At 39.2% G+C, this 27,386-nt stretch overlaps 1 protein-coding gene across 8 annotated transcripts in view; it reads left to right on the top strand.

Annotated features, from left to right (window-relative positions):
* Positions 1–27,386, top strand: part of UTRN (utrophin) — a 1,623,662-nt gene that overhangs the window by 133,158 nt on the left and 1,463,118 nt on the right. For all 8 annotated transcript variants that reach the window (XR_007470554.1, XM_049695369.1, XM_049695368.1 and 5 more), the window contains 8 exons: positions 80–259; positions 2,776–2,945; positions 7,472–7,595; positions 19,079–19,166; positions 23,812–24,053; positions 24,217–24,397; positions 26,350–26,495; positions 27,160–27,372. Coding sequence is in view for 7 of the 8 variants with exons in the window: in XM_049695369.1 (XP_049551326.1) it covers positions 80–259; positions 2,776–2,945; positions 7,472–7,595; positions 19,079–19,166; positions 23,812–24,053; positions 24,217–24,397; positions 26,350–26,495; positions 27,160–27,372 (1,344 nt within the window). In the remaining variant the exon portion in view is untranslated. The remainder of the gene's footprint in view (positions 1–79; positions 260–2,775; positions 2,946–7,471; positions 7,596–19,078; positions 19,167–23,811; positions 24,054–24,216; positions 24,398–26,349; positions 26,496–27,159; positions 27,373–27,386) is intronic.

Raw genomic sequence — 27,386 nt, 5'->3', positions numbered from 1 at the left:
GTTTACATTTCCTGACTGGGGAACAGGAAGATAAAGTCCTGTTAAAAGGGAGTCATCTAATAAGTATCTGAAATACTAGATTTTGAAGGAAGACATGGAAATGAAGCGTCAAGCGTTGGATCAACTGAGTGAGATTGGCCAGGATGTGGGTCAGTTACTTGATAATCCTAAGGCATCCAAGAAGATCAACAGCGACTCAGAGGAACTGACTCAGAGATGGGATTCCTTGGTTCAGAGACTAGAAGATTCCTCCAACCAGGTACTTTTTGCTTTGGGTAATGTGCCATTAAGTGGAAATTATATGTTCAGGTTTGTTTTAGTTTTTGTGAAATAAAAGTAGTAGCTAAACTAAAAAGTTGGTTTTTTATACCTGGTTTACTATAAAATTGAAAAATTGACATGTGAATGTCTTCTTTAGTTTTCTAAAGTAAATTTTAGTAGACCTTCAAAAAACTTACTGATATCCAGTCATTCAACCCTGAGTAACTGATAACACTTAGACATGAATCCATTAAATGATCTTTAAATCTTAAATAATCTTATTAATTTAAAGAATATTTTAACAAATTGAACAAAATTAACACTTTGGTTTGTACATGAATGTTCATAGCAGCATTATTCATAATAGCTAAAAAGTGAAACAACTGATAATATCCATCAATAGATGGATGGAGAAACAAAATGTGGTATATCCATGCAATTATTAGGCAATAATAAAATGAAGTACTGATACATGATACAGCATGGATAAACCCTGAAAACCCTGTGCTGAGTAAAAGTAGCCAGTCACAAGCTTAATGCACTATAATTCTATCTATATGAAGTATCCAGAATAGGCAAACCCAGAGAGACAGGGGCCAAGAGGGAGAGGAAGATGGGGAGTGACTGTTTTGGGCACAGGGTTTCTTTTTTCTGTTGTTCTCTGAAGATAATATAATTTATTTAGATATCAATAAAGGAAGGAGATTTAGAGGGCTTCCCTGGTGGCACGGTGGTTGAGAGTCCGCCTGCCGATGCAGGGGACACGGGTTCCTGCCCCGGTCCGGGAAGATCCCACATACTGTGGAGTGGCTGGGCCTGTGAGCCATGGCTGCTGAGCCTGCGCGTCCGGAGCCTGTGCTCCGCAACAGGAGAGGCCACAGCAGTGAGAAGCCCGGGTACCACAAAAAAAAAAAAAAAAAAGGAAGGAGATTTAGGAACCACACTTATAAAGAACCAAGAAGTAAAAGAAGAAATCAAAAGGACAATTAGAAAATTATTTGAGATTAATAAAAACAAAACCAAAACATACCAAAACTCATGAATTCAGTGAAAGTAGTGTTCAGAATGAAATTGATAGCTTTACATGCCTATGTTAAAAAAGTTATATCAACGTCCTAAACGTCTCCATTAAGAACTAGAAGAAAGAGTAAATTAAACCAAGTAGAAGAAAGAGAATAACAAATATTAGAGTACAAATATCTAACGAAGAGAATGGAAAAACAATTGAGAAATTAAATAAAACCAAAATTTGATTCATTGGAAAAATGAACAAAATTGACAAAACTTTAGCCACACCAACTAAGCACAAAAGAGAGGACTCAAATTTCTCAAATCAGAAATATGAGATGATATCACTACCAACCTTATTGGAATAAAATCATTGTCATCATCACCATCATCTTTTACATATTTTTCCAGAAAGTAGAGGTGGGGAGGACGTTTCCCAAATCATTTTAGGAAATATGTATTCTCCTATGCCAAAACAAAGATATCACAAGCAAAGAAAATTTTGTATAAATATCTCTTATGAACATAGATGTGAAAATTCCCAAGTAAATACTAGAAAATCAAATCCAATAACATATAAAAAGAATAATATGTTGTGACCAAGTGGGAGTTATCCCTAGAAGGGAAGATTGAAATATCAATCAATGCATTACACCATATCAATAGAATAAAAGACAAAAACATGTGATCATCTAAATATAAAAAAGGCATTTGACAGAATTCAACACCCTTTTATGATAAAAACACACACCAAACTGGAAATAGATGGGAGCTTTCTCAACCTAATAAAGAGCTTCTACATGAAAACCAAAGACCAACATCACACTCAGTGATGAAAGACTGAATACTTTCTCCCTCATGCAAGGAACAGGACAAAGATGTCCTTGTACTAGAGTTTCTAGACAGGATGATTAGGCATTAAAAAGAAATAAAACTCATGTGAATTGGAAAAAAATAAAACTATCTCTGTACTCACATGATATAACCTTTTATATAGAAAATCCTAAGGAATCCATACACACACACACACACACACACACACACACACAACTATTAGACTGATAAACATGCAACAAGCTTGCAGGATACAAGATCAGTATATACATTTGAATATATTGCTGTACGTTATTGGTAAGTAGTCGTTCCTGAGGTCTGGAGCAGGGGTGTGCAAACTACAGGTCTTGTGGACTAAATCTAATCAGCTCCTTGTATTTGTGAATAAAGTTTTATTGGAACACAGTCATGCCCATTAATTTATCAATACATATCGTCTATGGCTTTTTTCCTGCCAAAATAACAGAGTTGAGTAATTGTGACAGAGACTTTAGGGTTTTGTTTTGAAATGATAAAACTATTCTGGAATTAGAAAGTGGGCATGGTTGCACAACTCTGAATATATTAATAACCATTGGACCGTACATTTCCAAGGGGAGAATTTTATGGCATGTGAATTATATCCCAATAAAGCTGTTATAAAACATTAAAACTGGATGATTTTTATTTCAGGTGACTCAGGCTGTCGCAAAGCTGGGAATGTCCCAGATTCCTCAGAAGGATCTTTTGGAGACGGTTCGCCTAAGAGAACAAGTAACTACAAAAAGGTCTAAGCAAGAGCTGCCTCCTCCTCCTCCGCCAAAGAAGAGACAGATCCCTGTGGATCTGGAAACTAAGAAAAGGTGAGAACAGATAGAGACTATTTTCCAAACCCAATCCCGCACATAATGTATTTTGTACTCAGAACTTATTTTGTACTGATCACTAATCATATGCAAATGTAGACATAATTATTGTAATGGAAATTCAACTACCGAACCACTCACTACCTCTGAGTCTTCTGAGTATTTCACTTTACACTGCTAAGCATCTAAATCATCTGGATGATTTTATTTATCTTGGGTTCAATTGGGAGAACTGTGTGACAGAACCCTTCTTCCTTTCCCATCCATTACCTTGGGTGGATATGATTGTCCATGATCCCTCATTTATTCTTTCTTTCTCTATCGCAGTTCCTACAGTTTTGCTTTAGATCCATCTCCTTATTCTTTGTGACTCTCCTTCCTCTTCTCACCTTTAAAAAAACGTACTTCAGGGAAGTAATTCATTTTTAGTCTCCTTTTCTTCCTTTTCCCCCTTCTTTTCTTTTTTCATGTCTTCTTTCTTTGTTAATTCCTTTGTCATATTTATTAATAGATTCTTCGTGTTTTGCTTTAAAATCCGTCTTTGGTAAAATATCTTTTCATTTCTGACTCAAAAGAAACTCAGGATCCTTATAGGAGGAATAACCATGGCTGGCGTATAGTGAGCTTTTACTAGTGTCAGATCCTCTGTAGAGCTCTCCTGTGGGCGAGGTACTGTTCCTCACAGGCATTGAGCAGGTAGTCTCAGAGCAGCCCTTGAGTAGTGCTATCATTCTTGTCCTTTGACAGTAGAATCCCAGTGCTTGGGTAAATGGGCTGTTATTTTTGCCTGAATAAAAATGATATGATTTCCCCAGTTTAGCTTTTGTTAGACAAAGCAGGATTGTAATTTTATCTGATGACCTTCATTTTGATAATAAGGCTGTGTTCCTGCCTCCTAAGAGCATCTCCTTGCAGGACCACTGGACCTCTGAGTTGCAAGCAGCGGCTGTGGAACTTTGACTTCTGGAGCCAAGGTAGCAGATGAGGGAGATGCTTCTGATGTTGATATCACCATAGACCTTTCATTTCCTGAGTGTTTGTATTCTGTCAGTGTATCTGGCAGGGTGTCTCTCCAGTGCTGACTCTGCATTGGAAGCTGGGAAGGTTGTAAAAGACTAGGGCGCATAAATAGGTTCCGGTACCAATTCTGACTCACAGGTTTAGTCCTACAAGACTGCTTTCTCTTCCTCCTCCCCTGCCCCAGACCAGATGCCACTTACAAGCCCAGGTTACCTGTGTTTCTTACCTACTGGCTACAGGTTGGAGGTTTCCACGGCCGCCTCCTTGGACCTGAGACGCTAGTCGCAAATCCAGGTTGTTACCTATATTCTGACCAACTGGTTATAATTCAGAGGTTTCTAACACCACCTCCTCTGGTTCAGTTAATTTGCTAGAGCAGCTTATAGAACTCAGAGAAGCATTTTACTTAATAGATTATCTGTTTATTATAAAAGGAATGCCACCCAGGAACAGCCAGACTGAAGAGATGCACAGGGCAAGTCACAGGGAAAGGGTGCGGCGCTCCCATGCCCTCTCCAGGTGCCCCACTCTCTCTGAATATCCATGTGTTCACCAACCCGAAGCTCTCTGAACCCCATCCTTTTGGGTTTTTAGGGAGGCTTCATTACATAGTCATGATTGATTAAATCATTGACCTTTGGTGATTGATTCAACCTCCATCCCCTCTCCTCTCCCTTGAAGTCAGGGGGGTGAGACCGAAAGTTCCAACCCTCTAATCACAGGGTTGGGTCTTCTGACAACCAGCCCACCTTTTTAGGTGGGATCCAAAAGTCATCTCACTAACATAACAAAGGACACCTTTGTTGCTCTCATCACTGGACATTCCAAGGGTTTGGGGAACACGATGCCAGAAATAGGGACAAAGACCAAATATACATTTCTTACTATAAATTACAATATCACAGTGCATAACTATAAGATCTTAAACACGACCATGTTATATAGGGTGAATTCTGCTGCAAGAAACAGAATACTGTACCCAAAGTGACTTAAACGATGAGGTCATTGATTATCTCACGTTACAAGAAGTCCGGAGGTGGGGCAGTTTTAATGGGATGGTGTGGGTCAGCATCCTGGCACCTTGTCTGCCCTCCTCAGCATGTTGGCTTTTCCCTTGTTTTCTCATGGTCCCAAGATGCTGCTGTAGCACTGGACATAACATCCTTGTATAACCTGCTTTATAGGCAGGTAGAGCAGTTTTTCCTTATTTGGAGAAAAACCTTTCCTGGAAGATATCAGCTAACTCCCGCACCCTGGTCTCAGTGGCCAGGACTCAGTCACTTGCCCACACCCTGGGTTCCTGGGAGGTTGAAACTGTCCTGCCTTTTCAGTCTCTATGGTTGTGTTCTGGGGTACTGGGGCAGCAAGGAAGAAGTGTGGGGAGGGAGGTGTCTGTTGGGTGGGCAACTAGTTGTGAATTCCACAGTCTTTTATCCATGATTTGATTGATGCAGAAATGCCTTCAGTTCATTCCTGGACAAATGGAGGCTTGAGTACATCCAGTTCATTATAACAGACGGCAGTGAAGTTTCATTATTAGAAATTTTGCCCAAAGTTTGCCGCTCTAAGTCTATTCATGTGTGCTAGTTTTGCATCTTGGAGTGATATAGAGCTACATCACCCCCCTTCAATATGGTACCTCTTCAGAATTTAAGGATAGGTTTCATATTCTAATTCACATTGTCCTAAAGTCTAAGTATTCTTAAGCATCCTAATGTGACATGGTTTCCAGATCCTTTAATGTTTTTAGTCTGATGGAGAAACCACTATTAGCTTGTCTTAAAATGGGCTGTCCGAGCAGATGTGAACCTTGAATAACTGCTTAGCACAGCTTATAATACATGCCTCAAAAATGATGGTTTATTTCCCCTTCTCTTCTCCTGGTGCTGCTAGTGGCTGGTTTTTTTTTGTTGTTGCTTTTTCAGTCACCACAGGGACAGTCATTTCCTATAATCTAGATACATTTCTGTTAACATGAGCTGAGATCACTGGGCCTCTAAGGCGTTCACATTGCGCCTTCTCATACTGAGGGCAGAGGTGGAGTAAGTCTCCAAAAGGCCATTTAAAACATATGATCTTTGGTTTCTGCTCCTCTTCTCTGAAAGATTAAATAGAAACCGGCTCTTAAGATGACAGGAGGCGTGTACCATTGTTGGAGTGATACTGTGACCCCTGGTTATTTACCTAGAGTGTCACAACATCCCATTCAAAGTACCAGAAAAATTTATCTTGATGCGAAGACAAATATCCATAATTCACTAGAAACACTTGGAGCCAAGTTTCCCAAAAGAATCAGCAAGGACAACCTGTGCTTACCTGAAAGTCTCTGAAAATACCCAGATCTTGCTTTGAGAAACCCTGGGGCAAAGCCCTGGATAAGAGGACAGACTCCTCAGCTTGAATCCCAGCTCTACCTTTTGTTAGCTTTGCTGCCTGGAGTAGTTATTTAAAACCTCTGAGAGCTCAGTTCCTGCATCACTAGAAAGGATAATAACAGGGTAGACTCACAGGGTTGTTGTGAGGCTTCCTTGACTTAATAATGCACATAAACCATTTAGAGAAGGGCCTGGCATATGGCCAGCAACCAGTGACTGTTCCTCTTCTTGTTCCTCCTCACTGTGGTTTTGACCGACTTTCTCAACACCTCTAAAGTCTGTCTCCTTTTCTCCTTTCCACTGTCATTTGGTTCGGCTTCCGATACTACCACAGCCTGTTCTCTGGACTTGCCTCTCTTTATTCTTTCTCCTCAGTGAACACAAAAGGGTAAATATAAGCATGTCCGTCCCATGCTTTAAGCCCCTCACTGGCTCTCAGCTGTCTTTTGGGTTAAGGTCCAACTCCTTAATCTATCCTGCAGGGCTTTCCAGTCACTGGTCCCTGTGGCTCTCTGCCACACTGTCAATTGTTCCCCCCTGACTAGTGCTTGCTATTCCAGCCACACCTACTACTTATAGTGTGCAAAGTATGTTCCTCCCTTTCTTTGTTCTCCTTTTATGCGGAAAACTCCTGGGCACAACGCTGTTGTTCCCCAGGAAGCCATTCCCTCCCCATTGGCTTAGGAGGCATCCTGTGAATTCCTGGGATTGTGTTGGTTTACCTTCATATTAAGAGCCCAGTCCAGTGCCTGGCATATAGGAGACTCAGTAACTACATGTTGAATTAAACAAGGCATTAACTTAGGAATGTCTGTACTTGTTCTTTTCTGCTGTTATCTAACCAAATCTGTTTTTCATGATCTACAAACGGTTTACGAAAGTATAAGTGGTTTCTTATAATGTTTAAAATTTTTATTTAATTATTTTCTTTATTCATTGACACTACGATTTTGTTCCTGTTTTTCATACTTTTAATTGTAAATGTATGATCTTATTTTGTATGGTTACTGTATTTCTTGGTTGCCTTTATTTTTGATGAGTGCTTAAAAACACATACCTCTTTCTTGAGCCAAGTGAAACAATAGAAGAAAATGACTGACATTTGGTAACATCTGAATTTCAAATCAGGTTTGATGCTATAAGTGCTGAGCTGTTGAACTGGATCTTGAAATCAAAGACTGCCATTCAGGCCACAGAGATAAAAGAGTATAAGAAGATGCAAGAAACATCAGAAATGAAAAAGAAGTTGAAGGTAAAACATAAAACAAAAATATTGCAGTGAATAAAATATTTCATCAGGATGGATTTGCTGTTGGCATAAAGATGTGATGGGATCCAAAGTCTTCCAAAATGTAGCCGTATGATACCTTTTAGAACGCTATAGTACATTTTGTTATTTTTCTGTTTTGTTTTTTTTTTTTTGCGGTACACGGGCCTCTCACCGTTGTGGCCTCTCCCGTTGCGGAGCACAGGCTCCGGACACGCAGGCTCAGTGGCCATGGCTCACGGGCCTAGCTGCTCTGCGGCACGTGGGATCTTCCTGGACCGGCGCATGAACCTGTGTCTCATGCATCGGCAGGCGGACTCTCAACCACTGCGCCACCAGGGAAGCCCGTAGTACATTTTGAATCGATGCAAGCTGGCTGGCATCAGATCCCTGTGTGGAAGAGGAGTTTTGTTCTTTTAATTTGAAGGATAGTTGATATACAATATTTTATTAGTTACAGGTGTACAGCATCGTGATTCAATATTTTTATAGATTATACTCTATTTAAAGTTGTTATAAAATAATGGCTATACTTCCCTCTGCTGTCCAATATATCCTTGTAGCTTAAATCTTTTTTTTTTTTTTACATCTTTATTGGAGTATAATTGCTTTACAATGGTGTGTTAGTTTCTGCTTTATAACAAAGTGAATCAGTTATACATATACATATGTTCCCATATCTCTTCCCTCTTGCGTCGCCCTCCCTCCCACCCTCCCTATCCCACCCCTCTAGGTGGTCACAAAGCACCGAGCTGATCTCCCTGTGCTATGCGGCTGCTTCCCACTAGCTATCTATTTTACGTTTGGTAGTGTATATATGTCCACACCACTCTCTTGCTTTGTCACAGCTAACCCTTCCCCCTCACCATATCCTCAAGTCCATTCTCTAGTAGGTCTGTGTCTATATTGCTGTCTTACCCCTAGGTTCTTCATTACATTTTTTTATTCTTAAATTCCATATGTATGTGTTAGCATACAGTATTTGTCTTTCTCTTTCTGCCTTACTTCACTCTGTATGACAGACTCTAGGTCTATCCACCTCATTACAAATAGCTCAATTTCCTTTCTTTTGATGGCTGAGTAATATTCCATTGTATATATGTGCCACATCTTCTTTATCCATTCATCCGATGATGGACACTTAGGTTGTTTCCATCTCCGGGCTATTGTACATAGAGCTGCAATGAACATTTTGGTACATGACTCTTTTTGAATGATGGTTTTCTCAGGGTATATGCCCAGTAGTGGGATTGCTGGGTCATATGGTTGTTCTATTTGTAGTTTTTTAAGGAACCTCCATACTGTTCTCCATAGTGGCTGTACCAATTCACATTCCCACCAACAGTGCAAGAGTGTTCCCTTTTCTCCACACCCTCTCCAGCATTTATTGTTTCTAGATTTTTTGATGATGGCCATTCTGACTGGTGTGAGATGATATCTCATTGTAGTTTTGATTTGAATTTCTCTAATGATTAGTGATGTTGAGCATTCTTTCATGTGTTTGTTGGCAGTCTGTATATCTTCTTTGGAGAAATGTCTATTTAGATCTTCTGCCCATTTTTGGATTGGGTTGTTTGTTTTTTTGTTATTGAGCTGCGTGAACTGCTTATAAATTTTGGAGATTAATCCTTTGTCAGTTGCTTCATTTGCAAATATTTTCTCCCATTCTGAGGGTTGACTTTTGGTCTTGTTTATGGTTTCCTTTGCTGTCCAAAAGCTTTGAAGTTTCATTAGGTCCCATTTGTTTTTGTTTTTATTTCCATTTCTCTAGGAGGTGGGTCAAAAAGTATCTTGCTGTGATTTATGTCGTAGAGTGTTCTGCCTATGTTTTCCCCTAAGAGTTTGATAGTTTCTGGCCTTACATTTAGGTCTTTAATCCATTTTGAGCTTATTTTTGTGTGTGGTGTTAGGGAGTGATCTAATCTCATACTTTTACATGTGCCTGTGCAGTTTTCCCAGCACCACTTACTGAAGAGGCTGTCCTTTCTCCATTGTACATTCCTGCCTCCTTTATCAAAGATACGGTGACCATATGTACATGGGTTTATCTCTGGGCTTTCTATCCTGTTGCATTGATCTATATTTCTGTTTTTGTGCCAGTACCATACTGTCTTGATTACTGTAGCTTTGTAGTATAGTCTGAAGTCAGGGAGCCTGATTCCTCCAGCTCCGTTTTTCATTCTCAAGATTGCTTTGGCTATTCGGGGTCTTTTGTGTTTCCATACAAATTGTGAAATTTTTTGTTCTAGTTCTGTGAAAAATGCCAGTGGTTGTTTGATAGGGATTGCACTGAATCTGTAGATTGCTTTGGGTAGTAGAGTCATTTTCATAATGTTGATTCTTCCAATACAAGAACATTGTATACCTCTCCATCTGTTTGTATCATCTTTAATTTCTTTCATCAGTGTCTTATAATTTTCTGCATACAGGTCTTTTGTCTCCTTAAGTAGGTTTATTCCTAGTTATTCTTTTTGTTGCAATGGTAAATGGCAGTGTTTTCTTGATTTCACTTTCAGATGTTTCATCATTAGTGTATAGGAATGCCAGAGATTTCTGTGCATTAATTTTGTATCCTGCTACTTTACTAAATTCATTGATTAGCTCTAGTAGTTTTCTGGTAGCATCTTTAGGATTCTCTACGTATAGTATCATGTCATCTGCAAACAGTGACAGCTTTACTTTTTCTTTTCCGATTTGGATTCCTTTTATTTCCTTTTCTTCTCTGATTGCTGTGGCTAAAACTTCCAAAACTATGTTGAATAAGAGTGGTGAGAGTGGGCAACCTTGTCTTGTTCCTGATCTTAGTGGAAATGCTTTTGGTTTTTCACCATTGAGGACGACGTTGGCTGTGGGTTTGTCATATATGGCCTTTATTATGTTGAGGAAAGTTCCCTCTATGCCTACTTTCTGCAGGGTTTTTATCATAAATGGGTGTTGAATTTTGTCAAAAGCTTTCTCTGCACCTATTGAGATGATCATATAGTTTTTCTCCTTCAATTTGTTAATATGGTGTATCACATTGATTGATTTGCGTATATTGAAGAATCCTTGCATTACTGGAATAAACCCCACTTGATCATGGTGGATGATCCTTTTAATGTGCTGTTGGATTCTGTTTGCTAGTATTTTGTTGAGGATTTTTGCATCTATGTTCATCAGTGATATTGGCCTGTAGTTTTCTTTCTTTGTGACATCCTTGTCTGGTTTTGGTATCAAGGTGATGGTGGCCTCGTAGAATGAGTTTGGGAGTGTTCCTCCCTCTGCTATATTTTGGAAGAGTTTGAGAAGGATAGGTGTTAGCTCTTCTCTAAATGTTTGATAGAAGTCGCCTGTGAAGCCATCTGGTCCTGGGCTTTTGTTTGTTGGAAGATTTTTAATCACAGTTTCAATTTCATTGCTTGTGATTGGTCTGTTCATATTTTCTATTTCTTCCTGATTCAGTCTTGGGAAGTTGTGCATTTCTAAGAATTTGTCCATTTCTTCCAGGTTGTCTATTTTATTGGCATAGAGTTGCTTGTAGTAATCTCTCATGATCTTTTGTATTTCTGCAGTGTCAGTTGTTACTTCTCCTATTTCATTTCTAATTCTATTGATTTGAGTCTTCTCCCTTTTTTCTTGATGAGTCTGGCTAATGGTTTATCAATTTTGTTTATCTTCTCAAAGAACCACGTTTTAGTTTTATTGATGTTTGCTATCATTTCCTTCATTTCTTTTTCATTTATTTCTGATCTGATTTTTATGATTTCTTTCCTTCTGCTAACTTTGGGGTTTTTTTGTTCTTCTTTCTCTAATTGCTTTAGGTGCAAGGTTAGGTTGTTTATTCGAGATGTTTCCTGTTTCTTAAGGTAGGATTGTATTGCTATAAACTTCCCTCTTTGAACTGCTTTTTCTGCATCCCATTGGTTTTGGGTCGTCGTGTCTCCATTGTCATTTGTTTCTAGGTATTTTTTAATTTCCTCTTTGATTTCTTCAGTGATCACTTCGTTATTAAGTAGTGTATTGTTTAGCCTCCATGTGTTTGTATTTTTTACAGATCTTTTCCTGTAATTGATATCTAGTCTCATAGCGTTGTGGTCGGAAAAGATACTTGATACAATTTCGATTTTCTTAAATTTACCAAGGCTTGATTTGTGACCCAAGACATGATCTATCCTGGAGAATGTTCCATCAACACTTGAGAAAAATGTGTATTCTGTTGTTTTGGGGTGGAGTGTCCTATAAATATCAATTAAGTCCATCTTGTTTAATGTATCATTTAAAGCTTGTGTTTCCTTATGTATTTTCATTTTGGATGATCTGTCCATTGGTGAAAGTGGGGTGTTAAAGTCCCCTACTATGATTGTGTTACTGTCGATTTCCCCTTTTATGGCTGTTAGTATTTGCCTTATGTATTGAGGTGCTCCTATGTTGGGTGCATAAATATTTACAATTGTTATATCTTCTTCTTGGATCAATCCCTTGATCATTATGTAGTGTCCTTCTTTGTCTCTTCTAATAGTCTTTATTTTAAAGTCTATTTTGTCTGATATGAGAATTGCTACTCCAGCTTTCTTTTGGTTTCCATTTGCATGGAATATCCTTTTCCATCCCCTCACTTTTAGTCTGTATGTGTCTCTAGGTCTGAAGTGGGTCTCTTGTAGACAGCATATATATGGGTCTTTTTTTTGTATCCATTCAGCCAATCTGTGTCTTTTGGTGGGAGCACTTAGTCCATTTACATTTAAGGTAATTATTGATATGTATGTTCCTATTCCCATTTTCTTAATTGTTTTGGGTTTGTTATTGTAGGCCTTTCCTTCTCTTGTGTTTCTTGCCTAGAGAAGTTCCTTTAGCATTGATGTAAAGCTGGTTTGGTGGTGCTGAACTTTCTCAGCTTTTGCTTCTCTGTAAAGGTTTTAATTTCTCCGTCAAATCTGAATGAGATCCTTGCTTGGTAGAGTAATCTTGGTTGCAGGTTTTTCTCCTTCATCACTTTAAATATGTCTTGCCAGTCCCTTCTGGCTTGCAGAGTTTGTGCTGAAAGATCAGCTGTTAACCTAATGGGGATTCCCTTGTGTGTTATTTGTTGTTTTTCCCTTGCTGCTTTTAATATGTTTTCTTTGTATTTCATTTTTGACAGTTTGATTAATATGTGTTTTGGCGTATTTCTCCTTGGATTTATCCTGTATGGGATTCTCTGTGCTTCCTGGACTTGATTGACTATCTCCTTTCCCATATTAGGGAAGTTTTCAACTATAATCTCTTCAAATATTTTCTCAGTCCCTTTCTTTTTCTCTTCTTCTTCTGGAACCAGTATAATTCGAATGTTGTGTGCGTTTAATGTTGTCCCAGAGGTCTCTGAGACTGTCCTCAGTTCTTTTCATTCTTTTTTCTTTACTCTGCTCTGCAGTAGTTATTTCCACTATTTTATCTTCCAGGTCACTTATCCGTTCTTCTGCCTCAGTTATTCTGCCATTGATCCCATCTAGAGTATTTTTAATTTCATTTATTGTGTTGTTCATCGTTGCTTGTTTCATCTTTAGTTCTTCTAGGTCCTTGTTAAATGTTTCTTGCATTTTGTCTATTCTATTTCCAAGATTTTGGATCATCTTTACTATCATTATTCTGAATTCTTTTTCAGGTAGACTGCCTATTTCCTCTTCATTTGTTAGGTCTGGTGGGTTTTTATCTTGCTCCTTCATCTGCTGTGTGTTTTTCTGTCTTCTCATTTTGCTTATCTTACTGTGTTTGGGGTCTCCTTTTTGCAGGCTGCAGGTTTGTAGTTCCCATTGTTTTTGGTGTCTGTCCACAGTGGCTGAAGTTGTTTCAGTGGGTTGTGTAGGCTTCCTGGTGGAGGGGACTAGTGCCTGTTTTCTGGTGGATGAGGCTGGATCTTGTCTTTCTGGTGGGCAGGTCCACGTCTGGTGGTGTGTTTTTGGGTATCTGTGGACTTATTATGATTTTAGGTAGCCTCTCTGCTAATGGGTGGGGTTGTGTTCCTGTATTGCTAGTTGTTTGGCATAGGGTGTCCAACACTGTAGCTTGCTGGTCGTTGAGTGAAGCTGGGTGCTGGTGTTGAAATGGAGATCTGTAGGAGATTTTCTCCGTTTGGTATTATGTGGAGCTGGGAGGTCTCTTGTGGACCAGTGTCCCGAAGTTGGTTTTCCCACCTCAGAGGCACAGCACTGACTTCTGGCTGTAGCACCAAGAGCCTTTCATCCACACGGCTCAGAATAAAAGGGAGAAGAAGTAGAAAAGAAAGAAAGAAAGAATGGAGGGAGGGTGGGAGGGAGGGAGGAAGGAAGGAAGGAGGAAAGGAAGGAAAGAAAGAAAGAAGGAAAGAAGATAGAATAAAATAAAGTAAGATAAAATAAAATAGTTATTAAAATAAAAAATAATTATTAAGAAAAAAAATTTTTTTTTAAAAGAAAAAACCAACAAAAAAAAAACGGACGGATAGAACCCTAGGACAAATGGTGGAAGCAAAGCTATACGGACAAAATCTCACACAGAAGCATACACATACACACTCACAAAAAGAGGAAAAGGGGAAAAAATCATAAACCTTGCTCTCAAAAGTCTACTTCCTCAGTTTGGGATAATTCGTTGTCTATTCATGTATTCCACAAATACAGGTACATCAAGTTGATTGTAGAGCTTTAATCCGCTGCTTCTGAGGCTGCTAGGAGGGATTTCCCTTTCTCTTCTTTGTTCTCACAGCTTCCCCGGGGGCTCAGCTTTGGATTTGGCCCCGCCTCTGCCAAAGGCGTCTGTTCTTCTCTCAGACAGGACAGGGTTAAAGGAGCCGCTGATTCGAGGGCTCTGGCTCACTCAGGCCGGGGGGGAGGGAGGGGCAAGGAGTCGGGGCGATCCTGCGGCGGCAGAGGTCGGCATGACGTGGCACCAGCCTGAGGCGCGCCGTGCGTTCTCCCGGGGAAGTTGTCCCTGGATCCCGGGACCCTGGCAGTGGCGGGCTGCACAGCCTCCCGGGAGGGGCAGTGTGGTGAGTGACCTGTGCTCGCACACAGGCTTCTTTGTGGCAGCAGCAGCCTTAGCGTCTCATGCCCGTCTCTGGGGTCCGCGCTTTTAGCCGCGCTCGCGCCTGTCTCTGGAGCTCCTTTAAGCGGCGCTCTTAATCCCCTCTCCTTGCGCACCAGGAAAAAAAGAGGGAAGAAAAAGCCTCTTGCCTTTTCGGCAGGTCCAGACTTTTCCCCGGACTCCCTTCCGGCCAGCCGTGGTGCACTAACCCCCTGCAGGCTGTGTTCACGCCGCCAACCCCAGTCCTCTCCCTGCGCTCCGACCGAAGCCCGAACCTCAGCTCCCAGCCCCGCCCGCCCCGGCGGGTGAGCAGAAAAGCCTCTCGGACTGGTGAGTGCCGGTCGGCACTGATCCTCTGTGCGGGAAACTCTCCGCTTTGCCCTCCGCACGCCTGTTGCTGCGCTCTCCTCCGCGGCTCCGAAGCTCCCCGCCTCCGCCACCCGCAGTCTCCGCCTGCGAAGGGGCTTCCTAGTGTGTGGAAGCCTTTCCTCCTTCACAGCTCCCTCCCACTGGTGCAGGACCCGTCCCTATCCTTTTGTGGCTGTTCTTTCTATTTTTCTTTTGCCCTACCCAGGTACGTGGGGGGTTTCTTGCCTTTTGGGTGGTCTGAGGTCTTCTGCCAGCGTTCAGTCGGTGTTCTGTAGGAGTTGTTACACGTGTAGATGTATTTCTGGTGTATCTGTGGGGAGGAAGGTGATCTCCGCGTCTTACTCTTCTGCCATCTTCCCGTCATCCGTCGAGGAGAAGTTTTTTTTTCTCCTTCCTTAACCGGTTAATTGAGATGTGCAGGAAGGGACACTTGCTAAGGTGATCCAGTTGTCATTACTAATTTTAGCTTCATTAGATCTATCTTAATCTGGTACCTAATAGTACATGTGTTTATGCTGAAAATGTTTTGCCTTCTGAATGCAAGAAACTGTTTCAAATCCCAAGATTTCTTCTATAAACATTCTTTTTAGAGGAGAGACGTATTTAAAACAAATAAACACTATAAAATGTATGGGATTGTAGCTCTGCTACTTTGTACCGCATGTGTGTTACTGTAAATTGCAACAGGAGATTGCAGTGATTTATGTCTTTGGGGTTCATTAAGTCTCTGTACATACTCGCATGAATTATTTAGGCACCTAGAGCAAGTCCGTATCACCATCTACATCAGCAATGGCGTTTATAAAGAGTTTGGAGAATGTTTAAAAATAAGACATATGTGTAGATATCAATGATGTGAGTTAGAAGGTGGTAGGTACTGAGGGAATTGAGAGGAGGCCAGGCTTGCAGCTTTCTCTATACACTGGTGAAGTTCAGAAGGCAAAGTGACACTGAAGGAGGGGGCTTGGAGCTGGTCAAAAGGGCACACCAGGCAGGTGGCGCCCATGAGTAGAGGCTCAGAGGGGGGCAAGCGTGTTGTGATGCTTGGAACAAGTAATTCGTTTTGCTTTGTGCTAGGCGTATGTGTAAAAGCAGCAGAGAGTTAAGGCTGGAGAGGTGGTTTAGGACCAGACCCTGGCTGACTTTGAATGTTTGGGTGAGAAGCTGAGACTGATGTTTGCCTTATCATTCCACTGTAACTGTTCTCATTTAGGGGTCACCATTGACGACTGCTTTCAAAATCCAAAGGATAGATTTCTATTCACATCAGACTTCCTTTCTTTGCAGCATTTGCCACTGTTTACCTTCCCTTTTTACATGTCATTTAAAAAGGATATTGTTTTAAACTTAAAATGCTAGCAACTAGAACTCAATAATATAGGAAAAGGCAATCGTTTACTTATAACCAAACAGTATGTTTTTTATAGGAATCCACAAATAGTCTAAAATTAGAAAATCTATTAATATACAGCATTAGCAGGTTTAAATTCAAATCAAATAAATTTTAAAAGATGATCATCTCAACAGTAGTACATCTTCTTAACATAGCTTTAAGATGTCCAGTTCAAACCATCAGCCAACATTTTACTTAACAGTGAACTATTAAAATAATTCTCATTAAAACACACATTTATGAAATTACTGTTATTATTTAATGTTATTGTTACTAATAATATCATCTCACTCTTGATGAGTTCTAAGATACAAATTTGATTATACAGCTCCAGCGCTTGCAATTAATTAATGACTTGCCATTGCTGTGGGGATAAAATGTAAAGGCCACAGTGCCCTTACAAGGCACTTCCAGACAGCTCTCTTCCTTACCTCTAAGCAGAAACTCAGCCCTCTCATTCACTCGTCAGAGCTCCAGCCCTTCTGACTCCTACGCTTTTCTCAATATCCTGCCTTCCCCAGGTGTGGCTTTCCGGGCTCCGAATAGCCCTTTATTAAGCCTTTGCTGTGTGGCTGAAATGCCTCCTACTTCAGAAAGCCTCCTTTAGCCTCATTAGGCAGATTCCATATTGCTTTGGCCATACCTCTGTGAAAGCCCTTATTGCATTTATGTCATTATTTGTTTATATGCCTGCTGCCACTGCTTAGAAAGTGTGGACGATTTTCCCTTGAAACCTGTATTTTCAGCACTCTATAAAGTTCTTGGCTTATGGAAGGAGACCATGATGACTGTGGACAGGGGGAATGTGGAAGCACTGTTATCAGAGCCCCCTGCACAGGGGATCAAGAGAGCCAGGCATGAGGACTATGTTCCATCATTTCATATGCTTCTGAAAGACTGGTAGATGATATTAATGATCATTCAACAACCCAATTCTCAAAGACAGTAAAGTGGCAGAGAATTTGGAAGCTACAGTGATCTTTATGGAACAAGTCCCACAAAACACTGATAAATTAAATTCCATCCTGTGATCTAGGAACAATTTTACTTCCAGAAATTGTTACTATAATATTTGAGGGGATAAAAGTAACAATTGTGTATGTTTATGGAAGGCATGATTGGCAGTTGCTGTGTTTTACCTTTATTTATAAGTTCATTTATTTTGTTGTTTTAGACAAGAAGTAGTAGATGCCAAAGATCTGAGAAAAATGTACAATAAAGAAAATTTAACCATTGCTTTAATTGCTAATTTTTCTTGCAAATTTGGGAAGTATGAACTTAATTTTATTTTAGTGAAAGAATAACTTGTTCCAACTGATGCAATACCTGGGTGGAGAATCCCTAGTCTAATCGACCACCATCATAAAAAAAGTAGCCAAAAATCAGTTTGTATAAAGCAGGTAATAATTTTTCTCCAGTTTGACAGTGACTTTTTACATTGATAGTTAGTTTAACAAAGATTAGTGGTGTGTCGTAGAATCTCTTGTTCTTTCTTGATCTTTGACTATAAAAATGGTTGTTTTACTTGGTCACATTAAGGTTTGTGTGGATCAAAATAGGAGAGTTAAATTTATTTGATAGTGCTTACATTCGTAGACCCTAGAAGTGGGATTCTTCTCTAGGTTGTCTGGTTGAAGTAATATGGGTTGCCTGGATGCTTTGATTGTGCTATTTTGGACACTATTTGAGTGGCTAGATAATTATCAAATGCAGAAATTTCAAATAGTGACTGTGTATACAACACATGTGTGTGTATGTGTGTCCATGGTTTTGCTCAGCCCTTTCTAACTAATTCTGGAAGATCTTGTCTTCCCCTGTCTCTCAGATATAGGGACATTGAGAATATAAAATCTTAGAGACATAAATATTAAAATTAAGAGCCATTCTTTGAATATAAAGGATAAAATACTTTGCTTTGGGTCCTAAAGCATATTGTTATTGTTAAAAATTTATGTATGAATTATGCTGGTAGTTGAAGTTTGTGTTAGACCCTATGCTTAGTGTAACACCAACAAATGATATTGGGCTTAAATTATTTCTGTCTTTCGTATTAATTAATTTATTTTTGTTTGGTGATCTCTGTCTTCATAGTGCATTCAGTTCATTTCAGTCAAACTGTTATTTTTATGGTGTGGAGTATACTGAGGCCACGTATGTGAATAAATATTCTGGATCTAAAATACTAATTTTAATTACCTCCTCCTGATAGGAACTCATGTATGTAGTGTAAAATTTTTTCTCTTATAAAAGAAACCAGGGACTTCCCTGGCAGTCCAGTGGTTAGGACTTCGCCTTCCAATGCAGAAGGTGTGGGTTCGATCCCTGGTCAGGGAGCTAAGATCCCACATGCCTTGCGGCCAAAAAACCAAAACATAAAACAGGGGCGGTATTGTAACAAATTCAGTAAAGACTTTTAAAGATTTTTGTTTTGATGTAGAGCATTTTTAAGGAAACCAAAATTTTATATTGTTTGTTTGAATTTACCTTTTGAAATTTAATCATCTCTAGCGTTCTGGAGGGTAGCTTGAAATGGCATAGCTTTATCTTGGTATTTTCTTAGGTAAACTTTGACTGTAACTCCCACCTAAGAGAGTGTGGGAGGGACATTAAATATAAAAACTTCAGTAAGCATTAATACTATATTGAGAAGAAAGTCTGTACTATTCTTATATTGGGACTTTATTTTCAGGGATTAGAAAAGGAACAGATGGAAAGAAGTTCCAGACTCGATGAATTAAACCAAACCGGACAAATCCTTTTGGAGCAAATGGGAAAAGGTGAGAACCTTGATTTTTTTTTTTTTTTATATCAATACTTTGCCAGACATGTGGGAGTCAATTCTTAAAGCTACATCATCCAAGTGACCCATTACTCTGTTATAGTAGCTGATGATCTTTAGGAACAAAATAAGCTAAACCAAGGAAACCAGGTTTGGTACAGCAGTCGTGAAAGTCAAATGAAAACAGATAATTTCATTTTTTATAAACATTTCTGTGCTACAAGAGAAGTCACAGAACTTAATTCACATGCATTAGGTAGAAAGGTCCTACCAGACTTCACCGTGCTGGAATTTTTTGATGAAACTAGTTTGAGAAAACCAGTGATGTAATTATCCAAACATCTGTTTTACTGAAGAATTTGATGTGCTTTTCTAACTGAACTGAATCATATATCTGCATCCTTACATAAGCAGACTCTGGGCAAATTACACTCTGTAAAGAAACTTCTTCTACATTAATTATCCATGGCCTAGGATTTATTTCAAATGTATTGAAAAGAAGGAAAGGCCGGGAGAATCACCCAGTTGTGCTTTCATTTCGGTTCAACATTTCTGGTTTTAAAGCAGCAGTAGGATTACTGCTAACCACATGTAGAGAAGTAAAATACAGTACTGTAAAATTAGAATAATGGATAAAGTGGAATGACAGTGGGAAATGTTAAAAACCACTTTTACTCTCATTAACAAAAGGCAGACACTCCCCAAAAATGAGAAAATTAAACTGAACATACAGACCCTATTCAGACCAGTGTCCCAAATTCTAAGCTTTCCACCCCATCCTAAAAATTTTTAATAACAGATTTTTTTAAATAAATGAATCTCTGCACTCTGATTCTGCCACACCCACTAAAAGCTGACACAGACATGAATTTAATTCAGTTCATAGACTCATGAAATTACCCCACATCACCCAGATAAAGTCTGGTTTCCAAGCTACAGTGTCGATGTAGAAGTGAAGAATCTATGATTGTAACTAACATAATTTATTGTAATTATTGAAGTATCTCAAGGGAAATTATATTCTCGCTCTGTCTCTAGGTCCCTTCAAATAAATACTTGAAAAAGTAATCTCCAAATGGGGTGTCCACACCCAGTAGTAAGACACCTAGTAGCTAGGGTGGAGTTTGAATGAAAATACTATTCTGTTTGGAAGGAAAGAAGGAGGAAGGGAAGAAAGGGTGGGAGGGAGAGAGGGAGGAAGGAAGGAAGAAATTAAGCTGTACAAATGATCTATGACAGTGGTACATTGATCTATGACAGTGGTACATTTCCATAATTTCTAAATAAATGAACATATACTGGGCATATACATACTTTCGTGTATGTATGTGTGTGTGACCTCAGTATATATACAAAATAAATCAACATATTTTTCAAAAGGCAGAGGGAAAAATAATCCAAGCTTTTTTTAAAATGTGGTTTTCTGGGTTGGAGGAGGGTGATTGATCCATTAGGGACTCCAGGAAACTTTCTGGAGAGGTGGAAATATTCTGTGTATTGATAAGTGTGTGTAGGTTTCTCAGAACAGCACAGTTCATGTATTTCAATGTAAGTAAATTTTACTTTAAGAAATGTGAAAATAATAATAATGATTAAATGGGTGAGGAGTGAGTAGGGGTATATAGATAATTCAAGAATGGTAGAATGTCATTAATTACTGAAGCTGGGTAATTGGTACAGGGCGTTCATTCTACTGTTCTATTTATTTGTATATATTTCCATTTTCTATAATAAAAAGTCAAAAAATATAAAGATTAAAAGCTACATTTTAGAAGATTCTCGTCAAACTAATATTCCTAATTCTGCCGTGGGTGTCTGTGGCTTTTGTCAAGGAGAGTTTCAGCAGACCTCCAAAGCACTTATTGTTGGAGTAAGGAATAGGGTTTATAAGAAAAGCCTTTCAAAGCAAGGCGAGAAAAAGAATCATATGTAAAACTGCTTGGCAAAAATATTAATCTTTACATTCCCCTGAGCCACTGGGTCTGTGGGGGAAAAAAAGTTCTTTAATGCAGGTAAAAATTTCAAATATAAATAACACCTTATCGGGCTTCCCTGGTGGTGCAGTGGTTGAGAGTCCACCTGCCGATGCAGGGGACACGGGTTCGTGCCCCTGTCCGGGAAGATCCCACATGCCGCGGAGCAGCTGGGCCCGTGAGCCATGGCCGCTGAGCCTGCGCGTCCGGAGCCTTTGCTCCGCAACGGGAGAGGCCACAACAGTGAGAGGCCTGCGTACCGCAAAAAAAAAAAAAAAAAAAATTCAAATAATCTCAATGAATTTACCTTAATGTAACTCCATTTCCCCAATGCTGCCGAAGTAAAATTTTCTTTTACCACCTCCCTCCAAAAAGAATTCCCAGTATATCAACATATAAGCCTATGGAATTTGATGATGATCCTATGTTTTGTAAACATTTCCCTTGATTTTAATAGTGATAGATTGAAAAGCTAAAGTCAAGTGAGAGTGACAGGAATATGTTATACGTTATCCCTTCTAGAAAATTAATAAAAGGATGGGATATTGATTTTGGCTTTTGATTAGTCATCTAAGAGTTGGATGTCCTGTAGAAACAGAAAAAGCTACAACTTTGGATCTCTGGGAATAAAACAATTATTTTAAAAGACCATATACAGTTTTCCTTTTTTAAGATGTAAATTGTGCTTTATTTATTACTTGACACTGGTCCAAACTATATCAAGCTTAGAGGAGGGAGATTTAAATTTTGAGAATCGGTTTGAAAGGGTAAATGGATACTGAAATATTGTCAGTGAATTAAAAAAAAACTATGGAAGAAGTTTCTTCAGCTTCCCTAGTACCTGAAATGAGTACCTCTTACCGATTTTCTGGATTAGTGGTGATAATTTTCCATCTCAAAATTTTATTTGCCAGCTTAATTTTCTTTCGTGTTAATCATAAATTGTCCTGACATGAAAATGAAGTGGCTGACACTATTCCTTTGCCCACTTAAAATAGAAATGACCTGGCAGGCGCACAGCCTAGATCTCCATTGCTCAGATTGTCAGAAAAGTGGTAATTTAGGACTTCCCTGGTGGTGCAGTGGTTAAGAATCTGCCTGCCAATGCAGGGGACACGGGTTTGAGCCCTGGTCCGGGAAGATCCCACAGGCTGCGGAGCAACTAAGCCCGGGCGCCGCAACTACTGAGCCTGTGCTCTAGAGCCCGTGCACCCCAACTACTGAACCACGTGCCACAACTACCGAAGCCCACACGTCTAGAGCCCGTGCTGTGCAACAAGAGAAGCCACCGCAATGAGAAGCCCGCGCACCGCAGCGAAGAGTAGCCCCCGCCCGCCACAACTAGAGAAAGCCCATGCGCAGCAGCAAAGACCCAACGCAGCCAAAAATAAATAAATAAATAAATTAGTTAATTAAAAAAAAAAGGAAAGTGGTTATTTAGTTAGTTTATGACCTCCATTAACAGGGATAATTGAACTTGGACTGTGGTGTGAATGTTTTGTCTAGGTGTAATATTCTATTACTTGTGTGATGGTGGACAGTTTACTTCAGCAATTGACATGGGTGATATATTCAGATTATGTAATGTCACGTTTGCATTTCTAATTTTCAGTGGATATGGTGTGTTACAGAAATTTTCAAAATTTGCATCATCTGTGGATCCTAAGTGACCTTTTGTTTTACATGCCTTTTTTTTCCCTTTAGAGCTCTCGTTACCCTGGATTTCGATTACATATATTTACAAAGTTTTATTGCTTCTGCTCCAATAATAAAGATGTTAAACCCATTTTTTCAACGTGCATGCTTTCCTCAGGACATCGATTCCTTTGTAGATTTCCCATACCTTTTCATAGTAATTTTCAATGATTCAATGGTATTTTATATTAAGAGAAGGACTATGATAAAACCTATTATTATATGTAACTTATTTCTATGAACATTCTCTGCCTCTCAAAAATATGAGACAAAATTATGAGATGACAGCAATAAACATAATGGCATTTTGTTTCCTGATGTGTTTCTAAAGTAGATAATCTTAGCACTGCATTGATCTTTTGGCATTTACTGGTCTGTGCGTAGCATTCCCAGTAGGCTTGCTGATTCTTCGTGGGCCTGGCTACTGGTGTAGTATTCCTGCAGTCACCAGATTGCTCCCAGCACTAGGAGTTCCAGCCATTCGTTTTGCAATTCCTATGACCTGTGGTTTGATCACAAGTCTCAAGCTGCCTCCTCCTTTTTCTAGCCAAGCTGTTTTTCTTGATGACAGAGGGTCTACCTTCTGACGTCAGAGCCCCAGACAAGTCCAGACAGTTCATTTTATTTCTCGTGCTCAGACTGGAAACTAGTAGAACAGTAGGTTGCCAAGGATGGAGACACATGTTCTGTAGAAAAGGCAGTGGCTGACACTCGACTGATGTGCTTTTTGTGTTGGCCATCCCCCTCCTGACCTGCTATTTTAAGCTCCCCCTCTCCCGTTTTTATCAAGGAATTAAACATAGTTATTTTTAAGTGCATCATTACAATGTTGTTGTGTTAAAAGGGACTTAGGGGAGTGATCATTATGTATGACGTTGCCTCATTATTTTGAATAGGTTAGAATGTTTGTAACAAATCCAAAACAACTTTTGTAATAATTTATGAAGTGTCTGCTTATTTTTCATGTCTGCGTAGAAGGTCTTCCTACCGAAGAAATAAAAAACGTTCTGGAGAAGATATTATCAGAATGGAAGAATATATCCCAGCATTTGGAAGATCGAGCAAGAAAGATTCGGCTACAGGAAGATATAAATGCTTTTTTTAAGCACCTTGATGAGCTTGAAAAGACCATAAAGACAAAAGAGGAGTGGGTAAAACACACGCCCTTTTCAGAGTCTCCCCAGCAGTCCTTGCCAAGCTTGAAGGATTCCTGTCAGGTAAAGACACAACCATCCAGAACGTGAAAGATTTCTATGTCCAGTCCTGTATTTAAAGAAGATGCTCCTTGTGTCATGAACTTTAGGTTAATTCTGCTCTGATTAACTTTCTGTGAGGATGTTCATCTTCAGCGAATCATGTGGTCATATTTTCTCTTCATAGCAAGAATTAACAGACCTCCGTAGCCACCACCCCAAAATTGAAATGCTGCGTGCAAGCTGCTCAGCCCTGAAGTCTCAGCCTTCTGCCCCAGATTTTGTTCAGCGGGATTTTGAGAGCTTTGTGGGCTGTTACCAAGCTGTGCAACAGGATTTAGAGGAGCGTCACCAACAGCTCGAGAACGGTAGACCCATTCTGTTGCGTTTTCTTATTAGACAAGTCCACCATCTCCTTTCTCAGTTTGCCTTAGCTTAAAAATTACTCCCAGTATTTAGACCTTCAGTACACTTGCTTGTTTTGCACCAGCCTCACTCTGTTTTCCTCTGTGCCTGGTCCTGTTCCAGTTCTTAAAGTACGCTCAGACTATTTCCTAGATTCACCCTTGTTTGTAAAAATGCAGACAGCTTTCATGTGCTGTTAAAATTGGGTTAATAGGACATGATGATTTTTAAAGAGTTTTTTTAGGGGTGTTGTTTCTCCTTTTCACTGAAGGAGGCCAGCTGATAATCATTACTAGCAGGCCTAAAAAGAATGATCACTTGCTTCTGTTTGCTCAAAATGGTTAAGGTTTTAGCAATGCCATCTCCTCTTTTCAAAGAAATTGTGTTCCTCTTTCAAAGTCTGAAAAATTTTCAAGAGTTTTTACGTCTGAAATAAGCCTGGTTTGGGAAAGTTAACTGTTAAAGGTTTTGAAAGCTCATCCCTCATATATTATATTTTTTTCTCCTTGGCTTTTAAGTCAGGAATTGTGCTGTATTATGTAACATTACGGGGAGTACATGCTAAACAGCTACACACTTAACCATACCCTTCCTTGCAGCAATCGTAGGTTATGTAATGACTTGTAAGACTCTGTATGTGCATGGTAAGCAAATGTATCATGTTTCCTTTCTTCTGGAAAGGCATTTGGCCACCATACTCTTTGTTTATTGAATTCAGTTAACTTAGACTGTGAAGCGTTTGAGAGTACCTCCTTTTCAATTTGCTGTTACAAAATATGCTTTCATTTTTGACAAGGCAGTTTAAATGTTCAGTTTCTTAACTTTAAAACAATTGGTAAATTTATTTATTTTTTTTTGTTTTTAATTGTGGTAAAATATACATAACATAAAATTTACCATTTTAACCATTTTAAAGTGTAGAGTTCAGTAGTGGAAAATATATTCATATCGTTGTACAACCCATCCCCAGAACTTTTTTGTCTTATAAAACGGAAACTCTGTACCCGTTAAACAGCAGCTCTTCATTCCTTCCTCCCTCCAGCCCCTGGCAACCACCATTCTACTTTCTGTTTCTATGAGTTTGACTAGTCTGTATACCTCACCTAAGTGGGATCATACATTTTTTGTTTTTTTGTGACTGGCTTTTTTCACTTATCCTCAAAGTTCTTTTGTGTGGGTTGCATGTGTCAGAATTTCCTTCCTTTTTAAGGCTGAGTAGTATTCCATTGTATGTATACACCATATTTTGTTTGTCCATTCATTTGTAGATGGGCATTTGGGTTGTTTCCACCCTTTGGCTGTTGTGACTTTTGCTGCTACTTGGTTTCACCTCTTTGTGCTTCAAATGAGCTGGCTTCCTCTCCACACAAGTGTTGCTTGTCTGTAAATTTGACATCAGTGGCTGAAGTAGACATCACTCCAGCTGCCTTGTGCAGCCGTTATTTCTCAGGGTACCTGTGCGACCTGGCTGTGGTGTTCAGCGTAACGTCCACCCCTCTGTGGGTAGCAGTTTGTCTACACGCCTGAACTTAGAGGAAGACTGGTTGAGGGGATCTTTGTCTCCTTTTACTCTTTGTGTAGCTACTGGGGAAAAGGAGATTATATGAGACAAAAGGAACATTGTAGTACCATCTGCAGAGAGTCATTTCATCATGATGAAATGAAGAAAAATGATGGTGGGTTACTTAATATTTCAAACATCAACATCCGCAGGAATGAAGTCACTATATGACTCTCAGAAATGCCAATGCAGTGATTTATTGTGTCTCTAACAGAGACCCTTTTTAATCTTAATTACAGAGTTTAACTTCTTATGTATTAGAATTCACTTATTAAATAGGAAGATTAACAGTATGTATAACAATATTAGTTTCCTGCCATTATTTTCTCAAAGTAAGTATTTTTCAAAAAACAGAACTGAAGAGCCGACCTGGACGTGTGTATTTGGAAACATTGAAAACGCTGACAGATCTGCTAAATGATTCCGAAAATAAGGCCCAGATGTCTTTGAATGTCTTGAATGATCTTGTAAAGGTGGAGAAGGCCCTGCAGGAAGAAAAGGTAATACATATTATAGGTCCTAAGACCTGTAGACCTAAGAAGTTTAGGCTCATTTCTAATATCTCATATCACATATTTTGAAATATTTTTTCAGCTATTTAAAAAATATATCAGTTTTGGTCAAAATTAGTCAAACATTTCTTATATTTCTTATAATTTGAAGGTTAATCACTATAATGTAGGACCTCAGCTAAAAGATAGTTATTAAATATTTTTAATAGAATAAAAGCATCTTTTCTCCTTCTGTTGTGACTAGCTTAAAATTCTCAACCATATCAAGTATCTTCAATGAAATGAAGACAATCGATTGTGTTGTTCTTTTACTGTATTGAATGAAAATGCTTCCCTGGTCATTTAAGATATGTGCCTCTGCACTATTTCATCAGATGCAACAGATCCACCATGGAGCCCAGCACACTGGGCCCTCGCTGGGCCTGTTGTTCTGCTGGTTTTTAGTGCAGAGGATACATTGTGTCTAAACGATACACAACTCATGTAGCTGTGACTTTTTTGATTACACTTATTCTTTTTTCATGAGTTTTTCACAATTCTTTTTTGATCAGATTCTTTTAAAAAAGTAACTTTGACTGTTTATAGCCAGTATTATTACATCTGCACAGACAAATTATTGTGTGTATTTTTAATCTTGAAAACTGTTTTCCAGGCCGTTGATGAAATCCTAGAGAATCAAAAACCTATACTGCATAAACTTGCAGAAGAAACAAAGGCTTTGGAGAAAAATGTTTCTCCAGATGTAGAAGAACTGTATAAGCAAGAATTTGATGATGTTCAAGGAAAGTGGAACAGACTAAAGGTCAAGGTTTCCAAAGATCTGCATTTGCTTGAAGAAATTACCCCCAAACTCAGAACTTTTGAGGTAAATCTAAAGGT

The sequence above is a fragment of the Orcinus orca genome, chromosome 12 (genome assembly GCF_937001465.1).
Source record: "Orcinus orca chromosome 12, mOrcOrc1.1, whole genome shotgun sequence".
Lineage (NCBI taxonomy): Eukaryota > Metazoa > Chordata > Mammalia > Artiodactyla > Delphinidae > Orcinus > Orcinus orca.
This window is presented reverse-complemented; position numbering and strand designations above follow the sequence as displayed.